This window comes from Perca fluviatilis, chromosome 16, assembly GCF_010015445.1.
Source record: "Perca fluviatilis chromosome 16, GENO_Pfluv_1.0, whole genome shotgun sequence".
NCBI classification, from domain to species: Eukaryota; Metazoa; Chordata; class Actinopteri; order Perciformes; family Percidae; genus Perca; species Perca fluviatilis.
Genome location: NC_053127.1, coordinates 36022136 through 36043601, shown reverse-complemented (window position 1 = coordinate 36043601; position 21466 = coordinate 36022136). Strand labels below are relative to the sequence as shown.

At 42.7% G+C, this 21466-nt stretch overlaps 1 protein-coding gene across 2 annotated transcripts in view; it reads left to right on the top strand.

The window, feature by feature from the left end:
* Positions 1 to 21466, top strand: part of dact3a (dishevelled-binding antagonist of beta-catenin 3a) — a 44712-nt gene that overhangs the window by 12988 nt on the left and 10258 nt on the right. For both annotated transcript variants that reach the window (XM_039826474.1, XM_039826473.1), the window contains exon 2: positions 19911 to 20040. In XM_039826474.1, the coding sequence (XP_039682408.1) occupies positions 19911 to 20040 (130 nt within the window). The remainder of the gene's footprint in view (positions 1 to 19910; positions 20041 to 21466) is intronic.

Below are 21466 nucleotides of genomic sequence, written 5' to 3'. Positions count from 1 at the left end.
CTACGCGTCATTGTTTGTATTCCCCCGCGTACGCCTCGTTTTAATGTTTTATTTTGAAAGAGAGAGAGAGAGAGAGACTTCCGCCAAAGGCTCTACCACGTACGTGACTGTTCACCAATCAAACGTAGTTGTGCAGTCTCGTCAGCTGGCAACAAAAAATAGGCGACGCTGATGCGTAAATCAACACTTAACAATATCACTTCCCCATCAGTCAGGACCAAGATCTGACCATAATTACACTTGTGCTTTCCATAAACTGCCGTAATTAGCCTATTATTTCAGTTGCAATCCTGCCAGTGGAAGCGATCGTGAGAGCAAATAAAAAATATAAAAAACATAATTCAAACCGCTGTGCGCATTGGCTCAAGAAGATAGCCGATATGTAATTCCCTCCCATTCAAATCTATATATTTCATAAATATACCCATCAGGGAATGTTTACGGCGTTGTCGGTCTCTAAATGTTTTAACTTTTATGAGCGCACTCTTCCCCCGTCTCTCTCTCTCTCTCTCTCTCTCTCTCTCTCTCCGCACCGAGCTCCGCCTGATCTTCTATAAGAACGGTGATGCCGTTATCAATTGAGTAGGCCTATTGATTGGTCAGTAGGCGGTGCTTTTACACCGGTTGATCTCTGATCTCCAACATAACCTGCTCCTGACCAGGTTAGGCATCCAGCATGAGTTACCATGGCGATTGAACCCGGTATCAAGTGATCCACCTTCGTGATAAAGAAAACCCTGGGTTGAACCTGAAGTTAGCTCGTTAACCCCAAATCTTGCTTCATAGTACAGGCATCTGGCCTCATAATGAAAGCATGGTTACCTTAGTAAAAGTGCCAAACAGCAGCTCCATTACCTTGTTCTAGTTCTGCCTGCAGAGCCTGGTAAAAAAAAAAGTAGGTTTGGAAATTTGTGTTACTTGTGCTTATTTATTTTTATGTATTATTATTTTATGGATTTAATTTTTTTCGTACTTGAATTTACCTGGATTATTTTAATGTAAACTATTTTGTAATTAATTAATTTTTATTTATTTTATTGATTGGATGAACTATAATTTGCCTAAAGATGATTATTTAGTATTTTTGTCTGTCTGATTGAATGCTTATGTTAAAAAATAAATCAGATGTTACTCAACAGTTACTCAGTACTTGAGTAGTTTTTTCACCGAGTACTTTTTTACTCTTACTCAAGTAATTATTTGCATGGCTACTTTTTACTTTTACTTGAGTCATATTATTCTGAAGTAACAGTACTTTTACTTGAGTACAATTTTTGGCTACTCTACCCACCTCTGATATATACACACACTACCAGTCAAAATTTTTAGAACATCCCAATTTTTTTTGTTTTTTATTGAAATTTTAGCAGTTCAAGTCCAATGAATAGCTTGAAATGGTACAAAGGTAAGTGGTGAACTGCCTGAGGTTAATAAAAAAGTAAGGTTACCCAAAACTGAAAAATAATTTAAAAAAAGACCTTTTTCAGGGAACAAGAAATGGGTAAACAATGTAAAGCTGTTCTGCAGCAATGGAGGTTGATCAAGCTTTGAAAGTTGGTGCTACCAATTCCCACAGGTGTTCCAACTTGTCTGGATTACTTACAACCCCTTCTGTTTGTATAAAAGTATTGTTGGAACACACTGTGGTACCATACCCTCGTGAGCATTATATGAACAGTATTGTACTGCAGAAAGTAGTGTGTTGCTATAAAAATGGCGGGAAAAAGGCAATTAACAATGGAAGAGAGACAGACCATCATAACACTTAAGAATGTTGGTCTTTCCTACAGAGAAATTGCGAAGAAAGTCAAGGTGTCAGTGAGTGGAGTATTCTTCACCATCAAAAGGCACTTAGAAACTGGGGGAAACTCTGACAGGAAGAGGTCTGGCAGACCCAAAGCCAGAACAGAATCAGAAGACAAGTTTCTGAGAGTCAACAGCTTGCGTGATAGGCGGCTCACAGGACAACAGCTTCAAGCACAGCTTAATAGTGGTCGTAATAAGCAAGTCTCAGTTTCAACTGGAAAGAGAAGACTTGGAGCTGCAGGTTTGATAGGTTGAGTTGGAGCAAGAAAGCCATTGCTAAGACGTGAGAATAAGAAAAAGAGGCTTGCCTGGGCCAAGAAACATCGTCAACGGACTACTGAAGACTGGAAGAAGGTGCTATGGACTGATGAATCAAAATTTGAAATCTTCAGTTCATCACGCAGGATTTTTGTACGCCGTCGAGTAGGCGAAAGGATGGTTCCTCAGTGTGTGACATCAACTGTCAAACATGGAGGAGGAAGCATGATGGTCTGGGGCTGTTCTGCTGGATCCAGGGTCGGTGATTTGTACAGAGTGAAAGGCACCCTGAACCAAAACGGCTACCGCAGCATTTTGCAGCACAATGCAGTATCCTTTGTTGCTAACGGCAACAAAGGATTCCATTCATTACGCTAAGCATGCATGCATGTGAGACAAAAGTTAAAGTTAAGAACTGAGTTTAATTAAGGACTAAATGGATACTAAAATCAATGCTGAATCTATTTTCTGTTAAATTAAATGAATAGGCTATATTGCCTTGAATAAAAGTACTAATCTAAATATCTAAAATGTATAATTTAATTTTGTTTATTTTGAGTTTTTCATGGAGTGAAGGATAACACGAAATTCAAAAGTGGAGGTCGGCTAACTCTAGCTGGCAGATATGGACGTGTTAGGTGACAATGTAAGTGTATGTTTATTTGTGTTAGATACATACACAGTTAGGGATGTGTATGTGTGGTTGTTTGTCTGTGTGTGTTTTATAGTTATGTGTATGTATAATTGTGGGTTAGGGAGAGCTCTGATGCAGTCGATATTAGATAAACAGCAAGATAACAATTACTGCTTGAAACAATTATGAAGCAATCTAAAATGCCAAGAAAAGGTCTGAGGATAGCTCACATTAACATCTGTAGCATCATTAACAAATTCATTGAAATTTCTGGAATATTGATGTTGTGTATTAATCAATTGCATATTTTAGCTGTGTCAGAAACACATCAGAATTCTACATTTGAGGATGCCTCTTTGAATATACAGGGATACTGTATTGTAAGGAGGGATAGAAATACATTTGGTGGAGGAGTTGCATTTTTTATTAGAATTGTTTTAATGCCAATGGAGGTGGAAGCACTATGGCTACGAATACAACTGCCACATTTGAAGCCTATGCTGATTGGTTGTTGTTATAGACCACCAAGTGCGAATAGTGAATATTTAAATAAAATATGTGAAATGCTAGAAGATGGGTGTGATAGCAGTTATGAAATCTATCTATATGGGAGATCTGAATATAGATTGGAATGCATTAGGTTGTTCAATGAAAAAAAGGAAAACAAATCCTGATGACGAACTGAAAAATCTTGTTGATATTTTTATGCCTATAGTTGAAAAGCATGCTCCAGTGAAGAAGTTTACGGACAGAAGCGTCAGTACACCATGTTTAGATAAGGAGTTAAAGGAACATATGGTGGAACGCGATTTAGCAAAATTAACAGCAATAAGATCTGATTATCAATCAGATTGGCAAATCTACCATAAACTAAGAAACTTTCTAACTAATTTAAATAGAAAGAAAAAGAAAATGTATTATAAAGCCAGGATTAATGATAGTAAAAAATTATGGAATACATTTAACATCTTAATGGGAGTGACCCTGCCCGGAGGAAGCCCGGGGCCCCCGTCTGGAGCCAGGCCCAGACGGAGGGCTCGTCAGCGAGCGTCTGGTGGCCGGGTTTGCCACGGAGCCCGGTCGGGCACAGCCCGAAAAAGCTACGTGGCTCCCATCTCTCCAGCCCTTGGGCCCACCACCTGTGGGAGGAACCGCTGGGGACGGGTGCGCTGCCAAATGGGTGGCAGTGAAGGTCAGGGGCCTCAACGGACCAGACCCGGGCGGCAGACGCTGGCTCTGGGGACGTGGAACGTCACCTCTCTGTGGGGGAAGGAGCCGGAACTGGTGCGGGGAGGTGGAGCGCCACGGTTAGATCTGGTGGCGCTTACCTCTACGCACAGTCTCGGTTCTGGAACCATACTCCCTGGATAGGGGTTGGACTCTTTTGTTCTCCGGAGTTGCCCCGGGGTGTGAGGCGGCGGGCGGGTGTGGGGATACTCACAAGCCCCCGGCTGGGCGCCGCTATGTTGGAGTTTACCCCGGTGGACGAGAGGGTCACCTCCCTACGCCTGCAGGTTGTGGGGGGGAAAACTCTGACTGTTGTTTGTGCATATGCACCAAACAAGAGTTCGAAGTATGGCCTTCTTGGAGACCTTGACTGGAGTCCTGCATGGGGCTCCAGTGGGGGCCTCCATTGTTCTGCTGGGGGACTTCAAGCCGCACCGTGGGCAATAATGATGAACACATGGAGAGGCGTGATTGGGAGGGCAACGCCTCCCTGATCTAAACCAGAGTGGTTGTTTGTTGTTGGACTTCTGTGCTAGTCATGGATTGTCTATAACAAACACCATGTTCGAACATAGGGATGCTCATAAGTGTACTTTGTACCAGAGCACCCTAGGCCAAAGGTCAATGATCGATTTTATAATCGTTTCATCTGATCTGAGGCCGTATGTTTTGGACACTCGGGTAAAGAGAGGGGCGGAGCTGTCAACTGATCACCATCTGGTAGTGAGTTGGGTCAGGGGGTGGGGGAAGACTCTGGACAGACCTGGTAAGCCCAAACGGGTAGTGCGGGTAAATTGGGAACGTCTGGAGGAGGCCCCTGTCCGACAGACTTTCAACTCACACCTCCGGCGGAGCTTTCGTGCATCCCTGTGGAGGCTGGGGGCATTGAACCCGAGTGGACAATGTTCAAAGTTTCCATTGCTGAAGCTGGCGAGGAGCTGTGGTCTTAGGGTCTTAGGTGCCTCAAGGGGCGGTAACCCACCGAACACCGTGGTGGACACCCGGTGGTCAGGGAAGCCGTCCGACTGAAGAAGGAGTCTTTCCGGGATATGTTATCCCAGAGGACTCCGGAGGCAGTTGCAGGGTACCGGAAGGGCCCGAAGGGCTGCAGCCTCTGCCGTGAAAGAGGCAAAGCAGCGGGTGTGGGAGAAGTTTGGAGAAGACATGGAGAAGGACTTTCGGTCGGCACCAAAGTGCTTCTGGGGAAATACTGCTCGGCACCTCAGGAGGGGACGGGGGAACCATCCAAGCTGTGTACAGTAAGGATGGGACACTGTTGACCTCAACTGAGGAGGTAATAGGCGTGGGCCGGAGCACTTTGAGGAACTCCTGAATCCGACTAATACGCCCTCTGTTAGAGGCAGAGCTGGAAGATGATGGGGGATCATTGTCAATTTCCCAGGCGGAAGTCACTGATGTAGTCAAACAACTCCACAGTGGCAAAGCCCCTGGGATTGATGAGATCCGTCCAGAAATGCTCAAGGCTCTGGGTGTGGAGGGGCTGTCCTGGTTGACACGACTCTTCAACATTGCGTGGATGTCTGGGACAGTACCAAAGGAGTGGCAGACCGGGGTGGTGGTTCCCCTTTTTAAAAAGGGGGACCACAGGGTGTGTGCCAATTGCAGGGGTATCACACTTCTCAGCCTCCCTGGTAAAGTCTACTCCAAGGTGCTGGAAAGGAGGGTTCGGTCGATAGTCGAACCTCAGGTTGAAGAGGAACAATGCGGATTCCGTCCTGGTCGTGGACAAACGGACCAGCTCTTCATTCTCGCAAGGATCCTGGAGGGACCCTGGGAGTATGCCCAACCGGTCTACATGTGTTTTGTGGATCTGGAAAAGGCTTCTGACCGGGTCCCCCGGGAGATACTGTGGGAGGTGCTGCGGGAATATGGGGTGAGGGGGTCTCTTCTCAGGGCCATCCAATCTCTGTACGACCAAAGTGAGAGCTGTGTCCGGGTTCTCTGCAGTAAGTCGGACCCGTTTCAGGTGAGGGTTGGCCTCCGCCAGGGCTTCGCTCTGTCACCAATCCCGTTTGTAATATTTATGGACAGGATATCAAGGCGTAGTCGGGGTGGGGAGGGGTTGCAGTTCGGTGGGCTGGGGATCTCATCGCTGCTCTTTGCAGATGATGTGGTCCTGATGGCGTCATCGGCCTGTGACCTTCAGCACTCACTGGATTGGTTCGCAGCCGAGTGTAAAGCGGTTGGGATGAGGATCAGCACCTTCATATCTGAGGCCATGGTTCTCAGCAGGAAACCGATGGAGTGCCTACTCCAGGTAGGGAATGAGTCCTTACCCCAAGTGAAGGAGTTCAAGTACCTTGGGGTTTTGTTCGCGAGTGAGGGGACAATGGAGCGGGAGACTGGTCGGAGAACCGGCGCAGCGGGTGCGGTATTACATTCAATTTATCGCACCGTTGTGACGAAAAGAGAGCTGAGCCAGAAGGCAAAGCTCTCGATCTACCGGTCAGTTTTCATTCCTACCCTCACCTATGGTCATGAAGGCTGGATCATGACCGAAAGAACGAGATCCAGGGTTTCCTCAGGAGGGTGGCTGGCGTCTCCCTTAGAGATAGTGTGAGAAGCTCAGTCATCCGTAAGGGGCTCGGAGTAGAGCCGCTGCTCCTTCGCGTCGAAAGGAGCCAGTTGAGGTGGTTCGGGCATCTGGTAAGGATGCCCCCTGGGCGCCTCCCTAGGGAGGTATTCCAGGCACGTCCAGCTTGGAGGAGGCCTCGGTGAAGACCAAGGACTAGGTGGAGGGATTATATCTCCAACCTGGCCTGGGAACTCCTCGGGATCCCCCAGTCAGAGCTGGTTAATGTTGCTCGGGAAAGGGAAGTTTGGGGTCCCCTGCTGGAGCTGCTCCCCCCGCGACCCGACACCGGATAAGCGGACAAAGATGGATGGATCTTTTTTGGAGATTCATGGAAATTTCCTTACCAAACCAGCGATAAATTTTTCGATTAATCTAACAATTAATTTTTCTATTAGCGATTATTTACCCATTGCTCAATTATTAACAATTTACACAAAACAAATTTCAATAAGGTTCAAATCTCTATTTATTAAAATAGTTTAACACTGCACTGTTCAAGTAAAATGAATTTGTAGTGCAACCTGAAGCCAGATGTCAGGTTGACTGATTTTAAGGCATTTTTATGAACGCGAGGCGTCTTTGTAGGACGAGCAGCTGCTTGCTATATGTCCCATTCATTACAATGGGGAAATACCGCAGCTAGCTAGCTACACTTTCGCCATAACTAAATTATATTTACAGTTTGAATTTCGTCACGCCACTTATATAACATCATTCCCCAATGTCTTATAAATCTAACCGTTGTGTCCGATTTGATTTTAAGGCATTTTTATGAACGCAAGGCGTCTTTGTAGGACGAGCAGCTGCTTGCTATATATCCCATTCATTACAATGGGGAAATATCCCAGCTAGCTAGCTACACTGTCGGCATAACTAAAGTATATTTACAGTTTGAATTTCGTCACGCCACTTATATAACATCATTCCCCAATGTCTTATAAAGCTAACAGTTGTGTCCGATTTGATTTTAAGGCATTTTTATGAACACAAGGCATCTTTGTAGGACGAGCAGCTGCTAGCTATATGTTCCATTCATTACAATGGGGAAATATCGCAGCTTGCTCACTTTCGCATAACCAAAGTATATTTACAGTTTGAATTTCGTCACGGCATGAATATTACAGGTTCCTTAAGGTCTTACAAAGCTTAGCTAACACTTCAATTGAATGTATTTTTGTGAATGTCAGAGTTAGGAGGAGGCTAGCTAGCTCTCATTGATGGACTCCATCTCACCGCGGCTCTATCAATGAGACTCGCGGACAAGAGGCGTTTATTTCCCCGATTGTTTGTTTAAATAACTCAACACACATATCCATTATAAGATTAACTGGAACCTGCGGGCTGCGGTAAAAGATTGCGGGGTAACAAGCTCGCTGACCGCACTCTCAGTCACTCACCGGTAGTAGGAAGAGTGGAGGGAGAACAGCGAGAAGCAGGACCTGGAGCTGTCAGGGCAGCGGTGTGTGGTAGTTCCAGTCACCCAGGAAAGGGTGAGTTTGCGCGGGTATTGAGCACCAGGCCGCCGGCCGAGCTCAATCGAGCTTACAGCAGGCCGGGGTCTGTGACTGAGGACAGGCAGGGCGGCGATGTAGCAACCCAGGCAGCACCGGCGCTAAACTCCGACACACAGTCGGACAACATTTGCAATTAGCCATCCATTTTCGTAAAACGGCCCATATTTGAGCTTTATATGGTTGATTTCTCGCATAAAAAAGTTTCAGAAGTGAATTTTGTAATGGAATAGCAGAGATCTGCGTGACCTAGATTCAGAAGACTACCTGATCTCAGGTCAGTTGTGTAGCCTATGTAAATGTTGGGGCGTGACTGTTCTCTTAATACACCCACGGCTGTGACAAAGGTTCCGGATTTTGAGATGCTTACATAAGCAACTAGCTTTGTTGAGATTCGCCCGTTTTCAGCGGCAGTTTCAAAATATGAGATTTTCATAGTAAAGGGGTGTCAATGGGATTTTGAGCTTCTATGTATGTCCTATTTACCCACCGAACTGTCGTTATTCAACTATGACAGGGTAAAATCGGTTTTGCATTCTATCACCCCTTTAAAAGATGTGCACCATATTTGTCACAAAGTTCAATCAAAGTAGTAACTAAAGCTTTAATATTGTCTATTCTTGACTATTGTTCAGTAGTACGGTCTAATGCAAATCAAGAAAAAATAATTAAATTGCAAATGGTGCAAAATAGAGCCGCGCGTATAGCGTTTAGGTGTGGATATCGGACAAATGTTGTTACAATGCACAAATGTTTAGGTTGGTTATTTGTAAGAAATAGATTTTTCTATTCATTATGTGTTTGTTTTTTAGGAATATTCTTGTTACAAAGAAACTATCTATTTTGTATAATAAATTACCTTTCAGTTTAGATATTCACGACTATGCGACTAGACATGCCACAAGAGGTAACTTTACTTTACCAAAAGCAAAGACTAATACTGTTAAACGCATGGTCATGTATGGAGCAATGCAAGAATGGATGTGCTGAACAAATAACACAAGAAAGCAGTAAAAGGAGATTTAAAAGTTAACATATCTATTGTTTAAAGAAGTTGAGTAGACAAAGAAACAACATAGGTTGAGGTTTAACAATATATGTTTGTTTAATTGTGAGATGTGTCCAGAGAGGATGAAAGACATGTTATAGTACGATAGTATGTGGATCTTAAAAATGTGTTCAACCTAAAAGTAAGGAATGCCCAATGACTGCACTGGTGGAGCTGTTTATGTGTCTGTCCTTGTCTTATGTATGTGTATTTTGTTATTTTTGTCATGAAATTATAGTGTATGTTTAGTTTTTGTTTTATAATTTTTATTTTTTATTGTTTATGATGTTATGTGTATTTATTATTGCATTGCCACATTTTCAAGTGAGTTGTAAGGACCTCAGGAAGAATAGCACCTGCAATGCAGGAGCTAATGAGGATCCTAAATAAACAAACAAACACAAACCGTTTTACACACTTAAATAGCCTTTTCACAGCACACTTAGGTAGCTTAAACCACACATGAAACACACATGCAGGTTGGCTCCACCGCCAGCTAGTCCCCCATCTAGCACAGCAGGAACCCAACATAAAAAAGCAAAACAAAATGGCCCAATCAGTAGCTTAGTTCAAATCAAAAACATGTTAAAAACTTCTCAAAACAATTGTAAAAGATATGCAATAAAGTAGGCCCCAACTGGATAAAATATCTTGGTATAGTAGTGGACAATAACTTAAGAAATCTTTATAAATTGAATTACGGTCCACTACTTTTGAAGAAGAAGAAGATCTACACAGATGGATTAGCCTCCCAATCACTTTGATCGGGAGGACTAATTGCATTAAAATGAACATTTTGCCGAGGCTGCAGTTCCTCTTTCAATCACTGCCTATTCCATTACCTCAAATTTTTTTTAAAACTCTTAATAAAAATGTAAGACAGTTCATTTGGAATAACAAGGTGCCAAGAATATCTTTGGAGAAATTGACGTGGGAATATAAATCAGGGGGACTTCAGCTACCCAATTTTAAAAAATATTACTTTGCAGTAGTGATGGTCAAATGAAGCTTCATGAACCACTGTCTCTATTTTCTGAGCCCACTAGATGGTGCTCTCTGTTCAACAATGGGTTGAAAGCACATTGAATTGCCATTCATTTAACCTTTTTCTTTGAACAAAGAGCACCATCTAGTGAGCACAGCAAATAAAGACAGTACATGTACATAAAGAGGAGGAGATAGGACTGTCACCAAAATCACCTTTAAAACAAAACTACCTTATCCCTCTAACTGTAAACAATAGGATCCTGGAAGCATGGTATCATAATGGGATTCGTAAATTGGAGTACTGTTATGAGAACGGATTCTTCATGACTTTTGAACAATTAAGAAGAAAACACAATTTGTCTAACAATACTTTCTTTTGTTACCTCCAACTGCGGTCATTCCTGAGAAGTACTTTGAACAATACCATGGCTATACCCAAACTCACGGAAATGGAAAAATTGATGCATGATGGTGGTCCATATAAGTTCATCTCTAAAGTATATTCTTTGTTAATATCTGAATGTCCTAAACCGGCTCTGTACAGGTCTAAGGAGAGGTGGGAATCGGACTTAAATATCACGATTGAAGACCAACGTTGGTCAGAGTTGTGTCAAGACAGTTTATCTGCCACGATTAATGCACGGTACAGGCTTGTCCACTATAATTTCCTTCATCAGCTGTATTTGACTCCAGAGAAAGTCTAAGCCTAATCTATCTGATACATGTTTCCGATGTGCTGCAGATGTGGGCTCTTTCCTACACTGTGCTTGGTTGTGTGTGAAGGTGAGAGATTTCTGCATTGACTTTTGTGACGTGTCTAAGATTAATCAGATTTCATTACCTGTTAACCCAGAATATTGCTTGTTGCGGAACGTTATGAAAATTGATAAACCACTCAATAAATTTCAAATAAGATTTTTGGAAATAGCCCTGGCAGTGGTCAGAAAGTGTATTGCCGTCACATGGAAGTCTGATTCCCCTCTATCCATGACTAAATGGTATTTAGAAATGAATAACTGTGTGCTTTTTAGAGAAAATAACATATAATCTTAGAAAGGGATACAACACCTTTATTAAAATTTGGCAGCCCTATCTAGATTATGTGGATAATGTGTTGTTGGAATGTGACTGACCTCGAAACATCGTATACCTATTTTAAAACATTGGAGCATCCCTTTGGGGAGAGGGGATGGGGGGTTATTTGTTTGTGTTTGTTCCTGTTCTTGTAAACTGGAATATGAAAATAAAGTATTCCAAAAAAGATATGCAATAAAGTAAAATCAATATACCTTTCAAGGAATAATCCCTCTGCCCTATACAGAGAAATGCAGGTGACTAGAATCTACATTTATGAAAAACAAAGTTAACATTATATAACAGATACTAAAACCCACTTAAAAACATCTACATTCAGCATGAGCGGACCTTTTTTATTGGCTTCTGTCATATCTGATGATAGACAACATACTGTACCGGGACGTATTGGTGCCTGAGTTCCTTGACCTGCTCACTATTCCTTTCAAAATATTAAAGGTTTTTGAACATTATGTCTTCAATTCTGATGTGTTGTATGCAAGCATTTGTAAAAAACACAAGAAAGATCCATAATTTTGGTATTGGGCAAGCTTGAACATTAACATTTTAGAAATAGGTTATTGACTGCTTACTTTGTGGAAACAACATGAATTGTGTTAATGGTATGGCCTGAACAGAACGATGTTGGGATAATTGTGTTTAAAGTTTTGAAACTGTGACTACAGATTGGACAAAAGGATGTAAGCGATTGTAAAATAATGAGGTAAACGTATTTCAGAGAAATCCCCGTGATTAAAAACGTTCAGATTTTCAACTGTTCTGAACACTCTGGTTTCAACACTTTGCCAGCCTTCTCCGGCCTTCTATGATTGGTCTATGATTGGTCATCTGCTGGGAGTTTTTCCTCGCCACTGTCACACTGAATGCTTGCTCTTGGGGGAATTACTAGAATTTTTGGGGCTTTGTAAATTATAGAGTGGTCTAGACCTACTCTATCTGTAAAGTGTCTCGAGATAACTCTTGTTATGATTTGATACTATAAATAAAATTGAATTGAATTGCTCCAGGTAGGCAGGACTGGAAAGAGCTACTGCATTGTTAACATTGTCGCATGAAGCTACATGCTAACGGCAGTAAAAGATGTCGTCTTGGCTGCCAGTGTTGTAAATTCTCCCCAATTCCGGGTCACATTACTCCTAAACATTTCCGGTTATGTAGAATTTGGTTTAAAAGCCTTTATCTGTGATTTTTGACTGTAGAAAGTGCTGCTATATTCTATTAGTGTCCACTGCTAACTATAGTAGTTACATGCTAACGGCAGTAAACAATGTCATCTTGGCTTCCAATTTCTTAAATTCTCCCCAATTCTGTGTCACATTACTCCTAAACATTACATTACATTACATGTCATTTAGCTGGCGCTTTTATCCAAAGCGACTTACAATTAAGTGCTTTCAACTGTGAAGGTTCCAACTCGAGACAACAAGTAGTAAGTGCAAGTACATTAGCTTTAAATAAGCAAAGCTACAAAGAGACATATGTTTTTAGCCTTCGGCGGAAGATGTGTAGGCTTTCAGCCATCCTGATGTCGATGGGGAGCTCGTTCCACCATTTGGGAGCCTGGACAGTGAACAGTCGGGATTTTGTTGAGTGATTAGTTCTCCCTCGCTGTGAGGGGGCAGCAGGCAGTTTGACTGATGCGGAGCGAAGTGGACGGGTTGGGGTATATGGTTTGACCATGTCCTGGATGTAAGCTGGGGCTGATCCGTTCGTGGCCCTGTATGTAAGTACTAGTGTCTTGAAGCGGATGCGGGCAGCAACTGGTAGCCAGTGAAGAGAGTGGAGGAGCGGTTTAGTGTGAGAGAACTTGGGGATGTTGAAGACAAGTCGAGCTGCTGCATTCTGAATGAGCTGCATGGGTCGGATGGCACATGCAGGCAGGCCAATCAGGAGGGAGTTGCAGTAGTCTAGATGTGAGATGACTAGAGCCTGAACCAGAACCTGAGCCGCCTTCTGCGTTAGAAGGGGATGTAACCTTCTGATGTTATGCAGCATGTATCTACACGATCGGGTGGTTGCAGCAATGTTAGCAGTGAAGGAGAGTTGGTCGTCAAGTGTCACACCCAGGTTTTTAGCAGTCTGGGTGGGGACTACCACAGAGTTGTCAATTGTTATAGTCAGGTCTTGGATAGGAGAGCCCTTCCCTGGAAGGAAAATGAGCTCAGCCTTGTCAAGGTTGAGTTTCAGATGGTGTTGGGACATCCAAGAAGAGATGTCAGTCAGACAGGCCGAGATACGTGCTGCTACTTGAGTTTCAGAGAATTAGTTGGGTGTCATCCGCGTAGCTGTGATAAGAAAAGCCGTGCGACTGAATGACAGACCCGAGAGAGCTGGTGTACAGAGAAAAGAGGAGGAGGACCAGGACTGATCCTTGATACAATCAAAGTAGAGGGAGACAGGCCAGTACAGCCCAATCCGTTTGGGGAGAGTTCAAATCCGACCAGGCTCCTCTCCTTAACCAGTCTCTCTCAATTGTGCTATTCTAGTTTTACACTGCCCAGCATGTTTCCTTGGATTAGGGTGGCCCCTAAATCATGGGTGCAGCCTGTCGCCGTGGTCCTACTGCGCGCCCTGCTATGCCCTGTTACACCTTCTACGCTCTGCAGTGCCCTGCTACGTCCTGCTGCGTCCTGCTACGCCCTGCAGTGCTCTGCTACATCCTGTGACACCCTGCAGTGCCCTGCTATGCCATGAACTACTACAACTACTATTTCTAGTCACTGATCCATTATCTTTATTGTGACTATTATTGCCACTGTTCATCACACCCCCAACCAGGACCGTTAGACACCGCCTACCAAGACCCGGGGTCTGTCCCAAGTTTCTTCCTGAGAGGGAGTTTTTCTTCGCCACTGTCACACTAAATGCTTGCTCTTGGGGGAATTACTGGAATTGTTGGGTCTTTGTAAATTGTGTGGTCTAGACCTACTATATCTGTAAAGTGTCTTGAGATAACTCTTGTTATGAATTGATACTATAAATAAAATTGAATTGAATTGAATTGCATGCTAACGCAAGATGGCAGTAATCTTGGTGGCCAATGCCAGTCATTTCTCCCCAATTTTGGGTCACATTACTGCTGGGACATGTCCGGTTGTGAAGTATTTGGTAGAGAACTCTTGGTTACGTTTTAACCTTGGTTATCTGAGGGAAGAGACTCTCTCCAGCTGTAGGCTGCTCAGAGACAGTTCTGATGAAACTATCAGTGATTCCACACCAGACAGGTGCTTTATAGATAACTATAGGGCGTGGCTGGGCAAGCCAGTGTGTCTTATTGAAGTGTCCACGTACCTGACTTCATCCCCGTATATATGGAATATGTAACAGTGGAGAGATAGTCTCTTCACTCAGCTTTCGGTTTCTTCTGTTAAGCCTATAACTACAGATGGTTTTGGAACTTAAATGTCTGATTATATAAGCTGCAGTGACAATAACTGTGCGCCTGGAAATGTTTACAAGCCTCTCTAATCATTACAGTAAATTGTTTTAATTCAATATTCAATTCAATTTTATTTATAGTGTCAAATCACAACAGAAATGCGGGTAAAGGGGGAGGTTGTTGCTCTCTGTCTTTACTGGTGGCTGATATTTTGATGTGATTACCGCTTAGCTGTTTTTTCAGACCAACAGACAGCGCTGTTTGTTGCGTGTGTGTGTGTGTTTGCGTAGGTGTAACAGAGCAGACTCAATAGATATCGATACACAGACAGACAAGACTCATCACTTAGTTAGCTTCCATGATTTAGTGGTTGTAAATAGACCAATCTATTAATAATTGAAAAATAATATTAGCAATCTGCAGAAAGAAGGGGAACAGCAGGGGAGTGAAAGAACCATCAAACAGCTGTTTCTAAGGCTGCTGATTCTGACAGAGAACTGTTCCATAAATTAAAAAAACATTTAGCTCCCTGCTCATGCTACATTCTTATGTGAGTGCTCAATTCAATTCAATTTTCAATTAAAATGTATTAGTCACATACAATTATACAGAGTATATGTAGTGAAATGCTTTTTCAACTGTCTACATGGCTGTGCAATGTGTAAATAATAAGGAAATGAATAGAAAAAGAAGAGAAGAATTAGAAGAAGAAATGTCTAAAGTGTATGAGATGTTTCTAGCATGCTTGTGCTCCTGCTACAGTCCTCATTCAGTGTCCGAATAGCTTGGGGATAAAAACGTTTCCGCATTCTCTCTGTGTTGGCCCTCAGGCAGCGATAACGTTTCCCAGAGTGTAGGGCAGAGAAGAGGCAGTTGTTGGGGTGACTGGGATCTCTGGTGATTTTCTTTACTCTGGACTTTACTCTCCTGATGTATATTTCCTCTAGGTTGGGTAGTGCACTCATGGTGGTACGTTCAGCTGATCTCACTACTCTCTTTAGGGCTTTACGGTCTTGCAGAGTTCTGTTTCCATACCAAGCTGTTATATTTCCAGTAATAATAATTTCAATGGTGGCTCTGTAAAAGTTCTTAAGTAATTGCTGAGGTAGCCTAAAGTACTTAAGGCATCTGAGGTGAAAAAGACGATGGCGTGCCTTTCTCACCAGTGAATCAACATGTTTGGTCCAAGTCAGATCTTCAGAAATATGAACACCAAGATATTTAAAACTCTCTACCCTTTCCACCTGAGAGTCGTTGATCTGGAGTGGTTTCTTAACTTTCTGCTGATCACGCCTGAAATCTATAAACATCTCCTTAGTCTTGGTAACATTTAAGAGTAGCTTGTTGTCTTGGCACCAGTTTGAAAGTCTGTCTACCTCATTCGAGTAAGCTTGCTCATTGTTCTTAGAAATGAGGCCATCTACTGCTGTGTCATCAGCAAACTTGATGTTGGAGTCATGTACTGCCTTACAGTCATGTGTGTAAAGGGAATACAACAGTGGACTTAAAAAACAGCCCTGTGGTGCTCCTGTCTTGAGGGTGAGGGATGAAGAGGTGTGGCTACCCACCCTCACCACCTAGGGTCTACCAGTCAAGAAATTGAAAAACGATTTGCACAGAGATGAATGCAGACCAAGATCTTCCAGCTTAGTGATGAGTGTAACAGGTTTGATTGTATTAAATGCCAAGCTGAAATCTATAAACAGCATTCACACATAATTCCCTCCCCTGTTATCAAGGTGGGCTAATGCAGTGTGCAGTATAATTAATGGCATCATCAGTAGATCGATTAGATCAATAGGCAAACTGCAGGGGATCTAGATTTTGGGGCAGTGAGGAGCAAATGTAGTTTTTGACTAACCTCTCAAAGCACTTCATAGCTATAGATGTCAGTGCAACAGGGTCATTCAGGCCAAAACTTTATTTTAAACAAAAATACTTAAATTGCTTTGAATAGAAAAATAGACAGTTACTGTTACAAGACCCAGAGTTAGATAGGAACATAGGGAACCAGTAATGAGCTTTCTATGAAAAACCTGAAGATTTCTAGGTATCGGCCATCTCCAAAGCCACTAGGGTGTCTTGAATCAAAGTACTGCATAATCCTCAGTCTTGGCTTGAGAACCTGTTAAAAGTTTTATTTCATGGAATGGCAAGGTAAGGGTTGGTCCCAAATATTACTTAAAACAAAATTACAGTTATAGTAAATAGTGCATTTATAAGGCTATATATATATTATTTGAGGCTGAAACAAAAATAACATTCAAATTCATGTTCAGCATGGCCAAAAACATTGGGAAGTGGGGGTGCATGATAAGACCCTTCAACACACAAACCAAAATAGGGGGCAAGGAGAGGTTGGAATTGATCCGGAAAAGGTTGGGTTAGATTCTTAGACCTGAAATTTTTATGCATATCAAAAATGTTGTGATGTACGGCATAAAATGTAGGATTCAATAATAACGCCACGTCAAAGTGGGTTTACTTACACACAATGTCCAGTGCCCAGGCTGCCAGGCAGGGAGAAGCAACACGTCTTTGGATGCACAGTCACACTGAGGAAAACAAAAATAGTTCAAAGAGAAAATTGAACCTGAGGTTAAAGCTGAGGTACAAGTTCTGTGTTCTACTCACAATCATTTTAGCAACAGAAGAAGCCTCATATGGAGGAAGCCAGGTGACCACCACGTAGGCAACCACAGCCACGGTTACAGTGTCCTTTATTTGAAAACTATTTTAACGAAGTGTGAAACGCAAAACGCAAGTAGCTTTGTGGGCGGATCTTGGGCGCTGTTGCTATTATCCCGGCGGGATAAATGACTCTTGCGCCCAACGCAAATCTTAAATGGGTTGGTCTGAAGTAGCTAGGTGTGGTTTGGGCGTAATGTGAAAATAACAAATCAGAGAATCATCTCACATTCCCTTTAAGAGCAGGCGCGCTTGCTCCATGGCGGATTGCTATTATGACGGCGGATTTGCCTGGTGCACGCCAGCGGGAGCTGTCCGGATGCGGCAAAGTAATAAATGCCCGTCTTGTCCAGGTGGCGATGTTGCTGCGGCCTCTTGGGCGCGTCTCCTCAAGTCTGGAGAGGATTGCTGCAGCCATGGAGCGTGGGCCTCCAAACGCACCACCTGCTCCTGTTGTGCCCCTTCCTCCTCCCCCCACTCCATCTCCGTCCACCCGCTCCACCAGGAGCGCATCGCGCATTGCCACTCCAGGAACAGATTCCCCCGGAGTGTCCAATCCCACCGTAGTTCAACATCACGTCTCCTTAAGTCCTCTAATATTTCTTCATTTATGTCATCAACACATCCATGATTCATGGAAATGTTGTGTAAAACACAACAAGCCACAAAGAATGCTGGGACTTTTTGAGGATTGTACTGTAAAATGCCTCCTGATCTATCCAAACACATGAAGCGCATTTTCAGTAATATTTTTCTTTGTAATTATGTATGGTTTTCAAAAATGTGAACTGCTGCATCCGTGTAGATAAGAGAAGTGTATGCGCGTTGTGCACACGCTACATTATGGCCAAGCATTCGTCCCTAAAATAGCATCTGAATAACGCGCTACTGACCTTAGACCAGGTTTTTCCTGGTCAGTGGCGGAATTGTTTTCTGAAACGGCAAAATAGCACCAGGGAACGTTTGCGCCGGAACACGCCTCCTCTTTTTGCTGAACCATTCCCTAATTTACCGACGTGCGTCTGTGGAGGGAAAAGTCCGCTGTGCGTCCGGTGCAAAATAGGAATGATACATGCATCGGTGTACAAAGGCAATAGCGCTGAGTGCAAGATGGGCCCTTTGTGTAGGCAACATAAAAGTATACAGTCAGGAAACATGAATGCACAGATTATGTCAAATTTAATAAATGTAACTTACATGTGCATTTGCAGTCTCGACGATAATGTTGAAACAACAATTTGCAATCTAAAAGGAAACAATGATTAGACAATTAATAATCCCATACCATGAGGAAATACAGTTAAAAACACTTGGTTCAGATATACCTCCTATGCCAACATCTCGTTCTAAGCCCAGGTTCCAAAAGTAAGACCTTGTGAGGATTGAGTTGTGGGCTTGGACAATTTCCTCCTTAGGGTCCCCCTTAGTATCCAGTACACAGTCCAGCTATGGGGAAATATACAGAACAGTATGAATGCAAGCATATTTCAGCATATTTTAATTCAGAAAAACTAATCTCAAATTTACTAATTCACAGAGTCTTGCGTCTGGTTCTCGTTTCCAATCAGCAACCTTAAAGTTGGGATTAGTACGGTCAACAGCTGAGGAGAGCAACTCTAACCTTGAGCCTAATTCAAATTGAAGAGATGAGACAAAAATGACAGGAAATGTGTTATTGGATACATATACACAATCACTAATACAATGCATAAAATACAGAAAATGTCTAGAGGGTGGTGAAAGATCTGGTTCTGGCTAGATGTAGCTATAGATTAGAGATAGATAGAAAACATTAGTCAAGATCAACTTACTTATCTCACCCTCCTAGCATTAGCTACTACCTGCTGCGTTGAATCCAATGAATCCTCACATAAGAAAGCTAAAACTGTGTTAAAAAACTAACTACGTGAAAACGAAGTTAGTAAACAATGTGCATTTATAAATTCTGTACCTCTAGACTAAGACTATGTTACACAAAGTTACCTACCACCGAAACGAAGCAACGCGCCCACGCTAACACGTTAACATCCAACTTAACAATGTACTGTGGCAATGTTAACTACACAGTAAAATAATTGACAAAGTCTTCGATGCAAACTCTAGCTTCTAGCTACTGTCTAACAAGTTGCTGTCTTCTGGCTAGCTGCTATGGCTATTAGCTATGGCTAAGACGAGATAGCATGACATTAGCTGCTACCGAACCATGCGCTTGTCGCGATTATTAATTATCGGATTCGGATACCGTATAAGATTAAGACGACATAGCTATATCAGTGATATAAATTAGAATACTTCCCATTCAATGTAGTCGAAATAAACAATAGCCTACTTACTGACATAATCTCTCATTGAGTGACCACTTGACTACATTTTCTTCATCTTCTTCTCTTGGTAAAATTTCCAATATGGAAAGGGAAATGACATCATACCCAGTATGCCTTGTGAAACTCTTCACGATTGGTCAATGAAATGCTACCAGGAACGCCCAATGGGTGTTCTTGTGTCATGACGGGAACGCCCAAGCTGCAGTTGGACCCTCCTGGGAAATTCAGGGTCCTCAGAACACAAACATGTTCCTCTTTTGTCTGCATGAAAGCTGTTACGATCATGCTTTTGAGAGTATCCCTAAGTACCCCTCTTTTGACTGGCTCTGTGTGTGTGTGTGTGTGTGTGTGTTTCAGTGCAGTCTCCAGTGTACGCCCTGCGGTATAAAGGCATCTTTAGAACAGCAGGTGGCAGAGCTCAAGGCGAACACTGAGGTCCAATCAACAGATTCCCCTACAGATCTAAAGGACAGCCAACTCATTTCAGGTAAAATAATCAACTCTGCTTCTCCCAAACAAAAAACTCAGGTGGACACCATGTAAACTTATTTTACAACATAAAAGGTTTCAGTACTGTGTGGCCAGGCTGGCTCAGTGGTGGAGCAGGCGCGCATGTGCTGAGAGGTTTGTGCCTCGGCGCAGGGGTCCAGGGTTCGAGTCCGACCTGTGATGATTTTCTGCATGTCTTCCCCCTCTCTCTTCTTTCTCACCTAGCTGTCCTATCGAATAATACCCCTCTCAAAGTACTGTTATATCTCAATTTTGTGCAAAGCTTAGTCTTGTTTTTCTTCTTTGCAATTTCTCTTCATGTGACCCAGGCCTGAACAGTTATTACAACACATTTACATTATGGCCTCTCCCTTTATAAGGTGTGTGACAGGGACTGGAAGACTCAGGTTTCCAGCTGACTGCTGGGGACGCTGTATCAGTCTTTAATATCTCCTCTTCAGCTCCCTCTCTGACCACAGCAGCACGGGGCCTGCAATCAACCATGCCATGGGCTCCTGAGTGCATGAGACTGGTGACATATGATGCCGCTCACCTGGCGACGGGCAATGTCATGGTCTTGGGCTAGTGTGTGGGGGTGCTGCTCTGAAAGTTTTTGCACAATTACTGCATCCCCCAGAGCAGTAGTTTTTTAAATTTTTATTTCAGGACAATGCACATTTGATGAACATGTACAGCAGTACACGTAAAAGTGCCAGATTGTAGCCCAAGGGCTAATTTCCATCTGTAGTCCATTAGGCAAGTATAAATTACAATAAAAAGGACAAAAGATATACAGTAGTAACATTTGCTATATAAAACCGAGTAAAACAGGACGAAAGAAAAGAAAAACAGGACAATTCATTAGTAAATGTTAAAATAGAGACACAATTCATAAATATGCTCTACTGAGCTAATACGGTACAGCATACAAGTAGAGGTGACCCACGCTTGGTTAGCTCTAAGACAAAATATATACAGTAATAACATTTGTTATATAAAACAGGGAGAAACAGAATGAAAGAAAAACAAACAAACAAGACAATTTATTAGTAAGAGTTAAGACGAAGACGCAATTCATTAGTACACTCTACTGGGCTAACACGGTACAGCATGCAGTCAGAGGTGATTGCACGTTTGGTTAGTACTAAGCCACACCTTTATCTGGATTTTAAAGGTGGCCAAAGTGGGATATTCCCTTATAGTTGGGGGTAGTGTGGTCCATATTGCACTACGTTTAATAGCTAGTGCATTATGGCTGAAAGAGGTCTAAAAGGAACCTCACAGTCCCTGTTTACAACAGCTCTAGTAATCCGAGTCTGTCTGTATTTAATAAATTCTTGCAATGGGGGTGGCGCCAAGCCATGTAGTACTTTATAAATTATGCATATTGAGGAAAATTTACAAAAATTATCAAAACTCAGTAA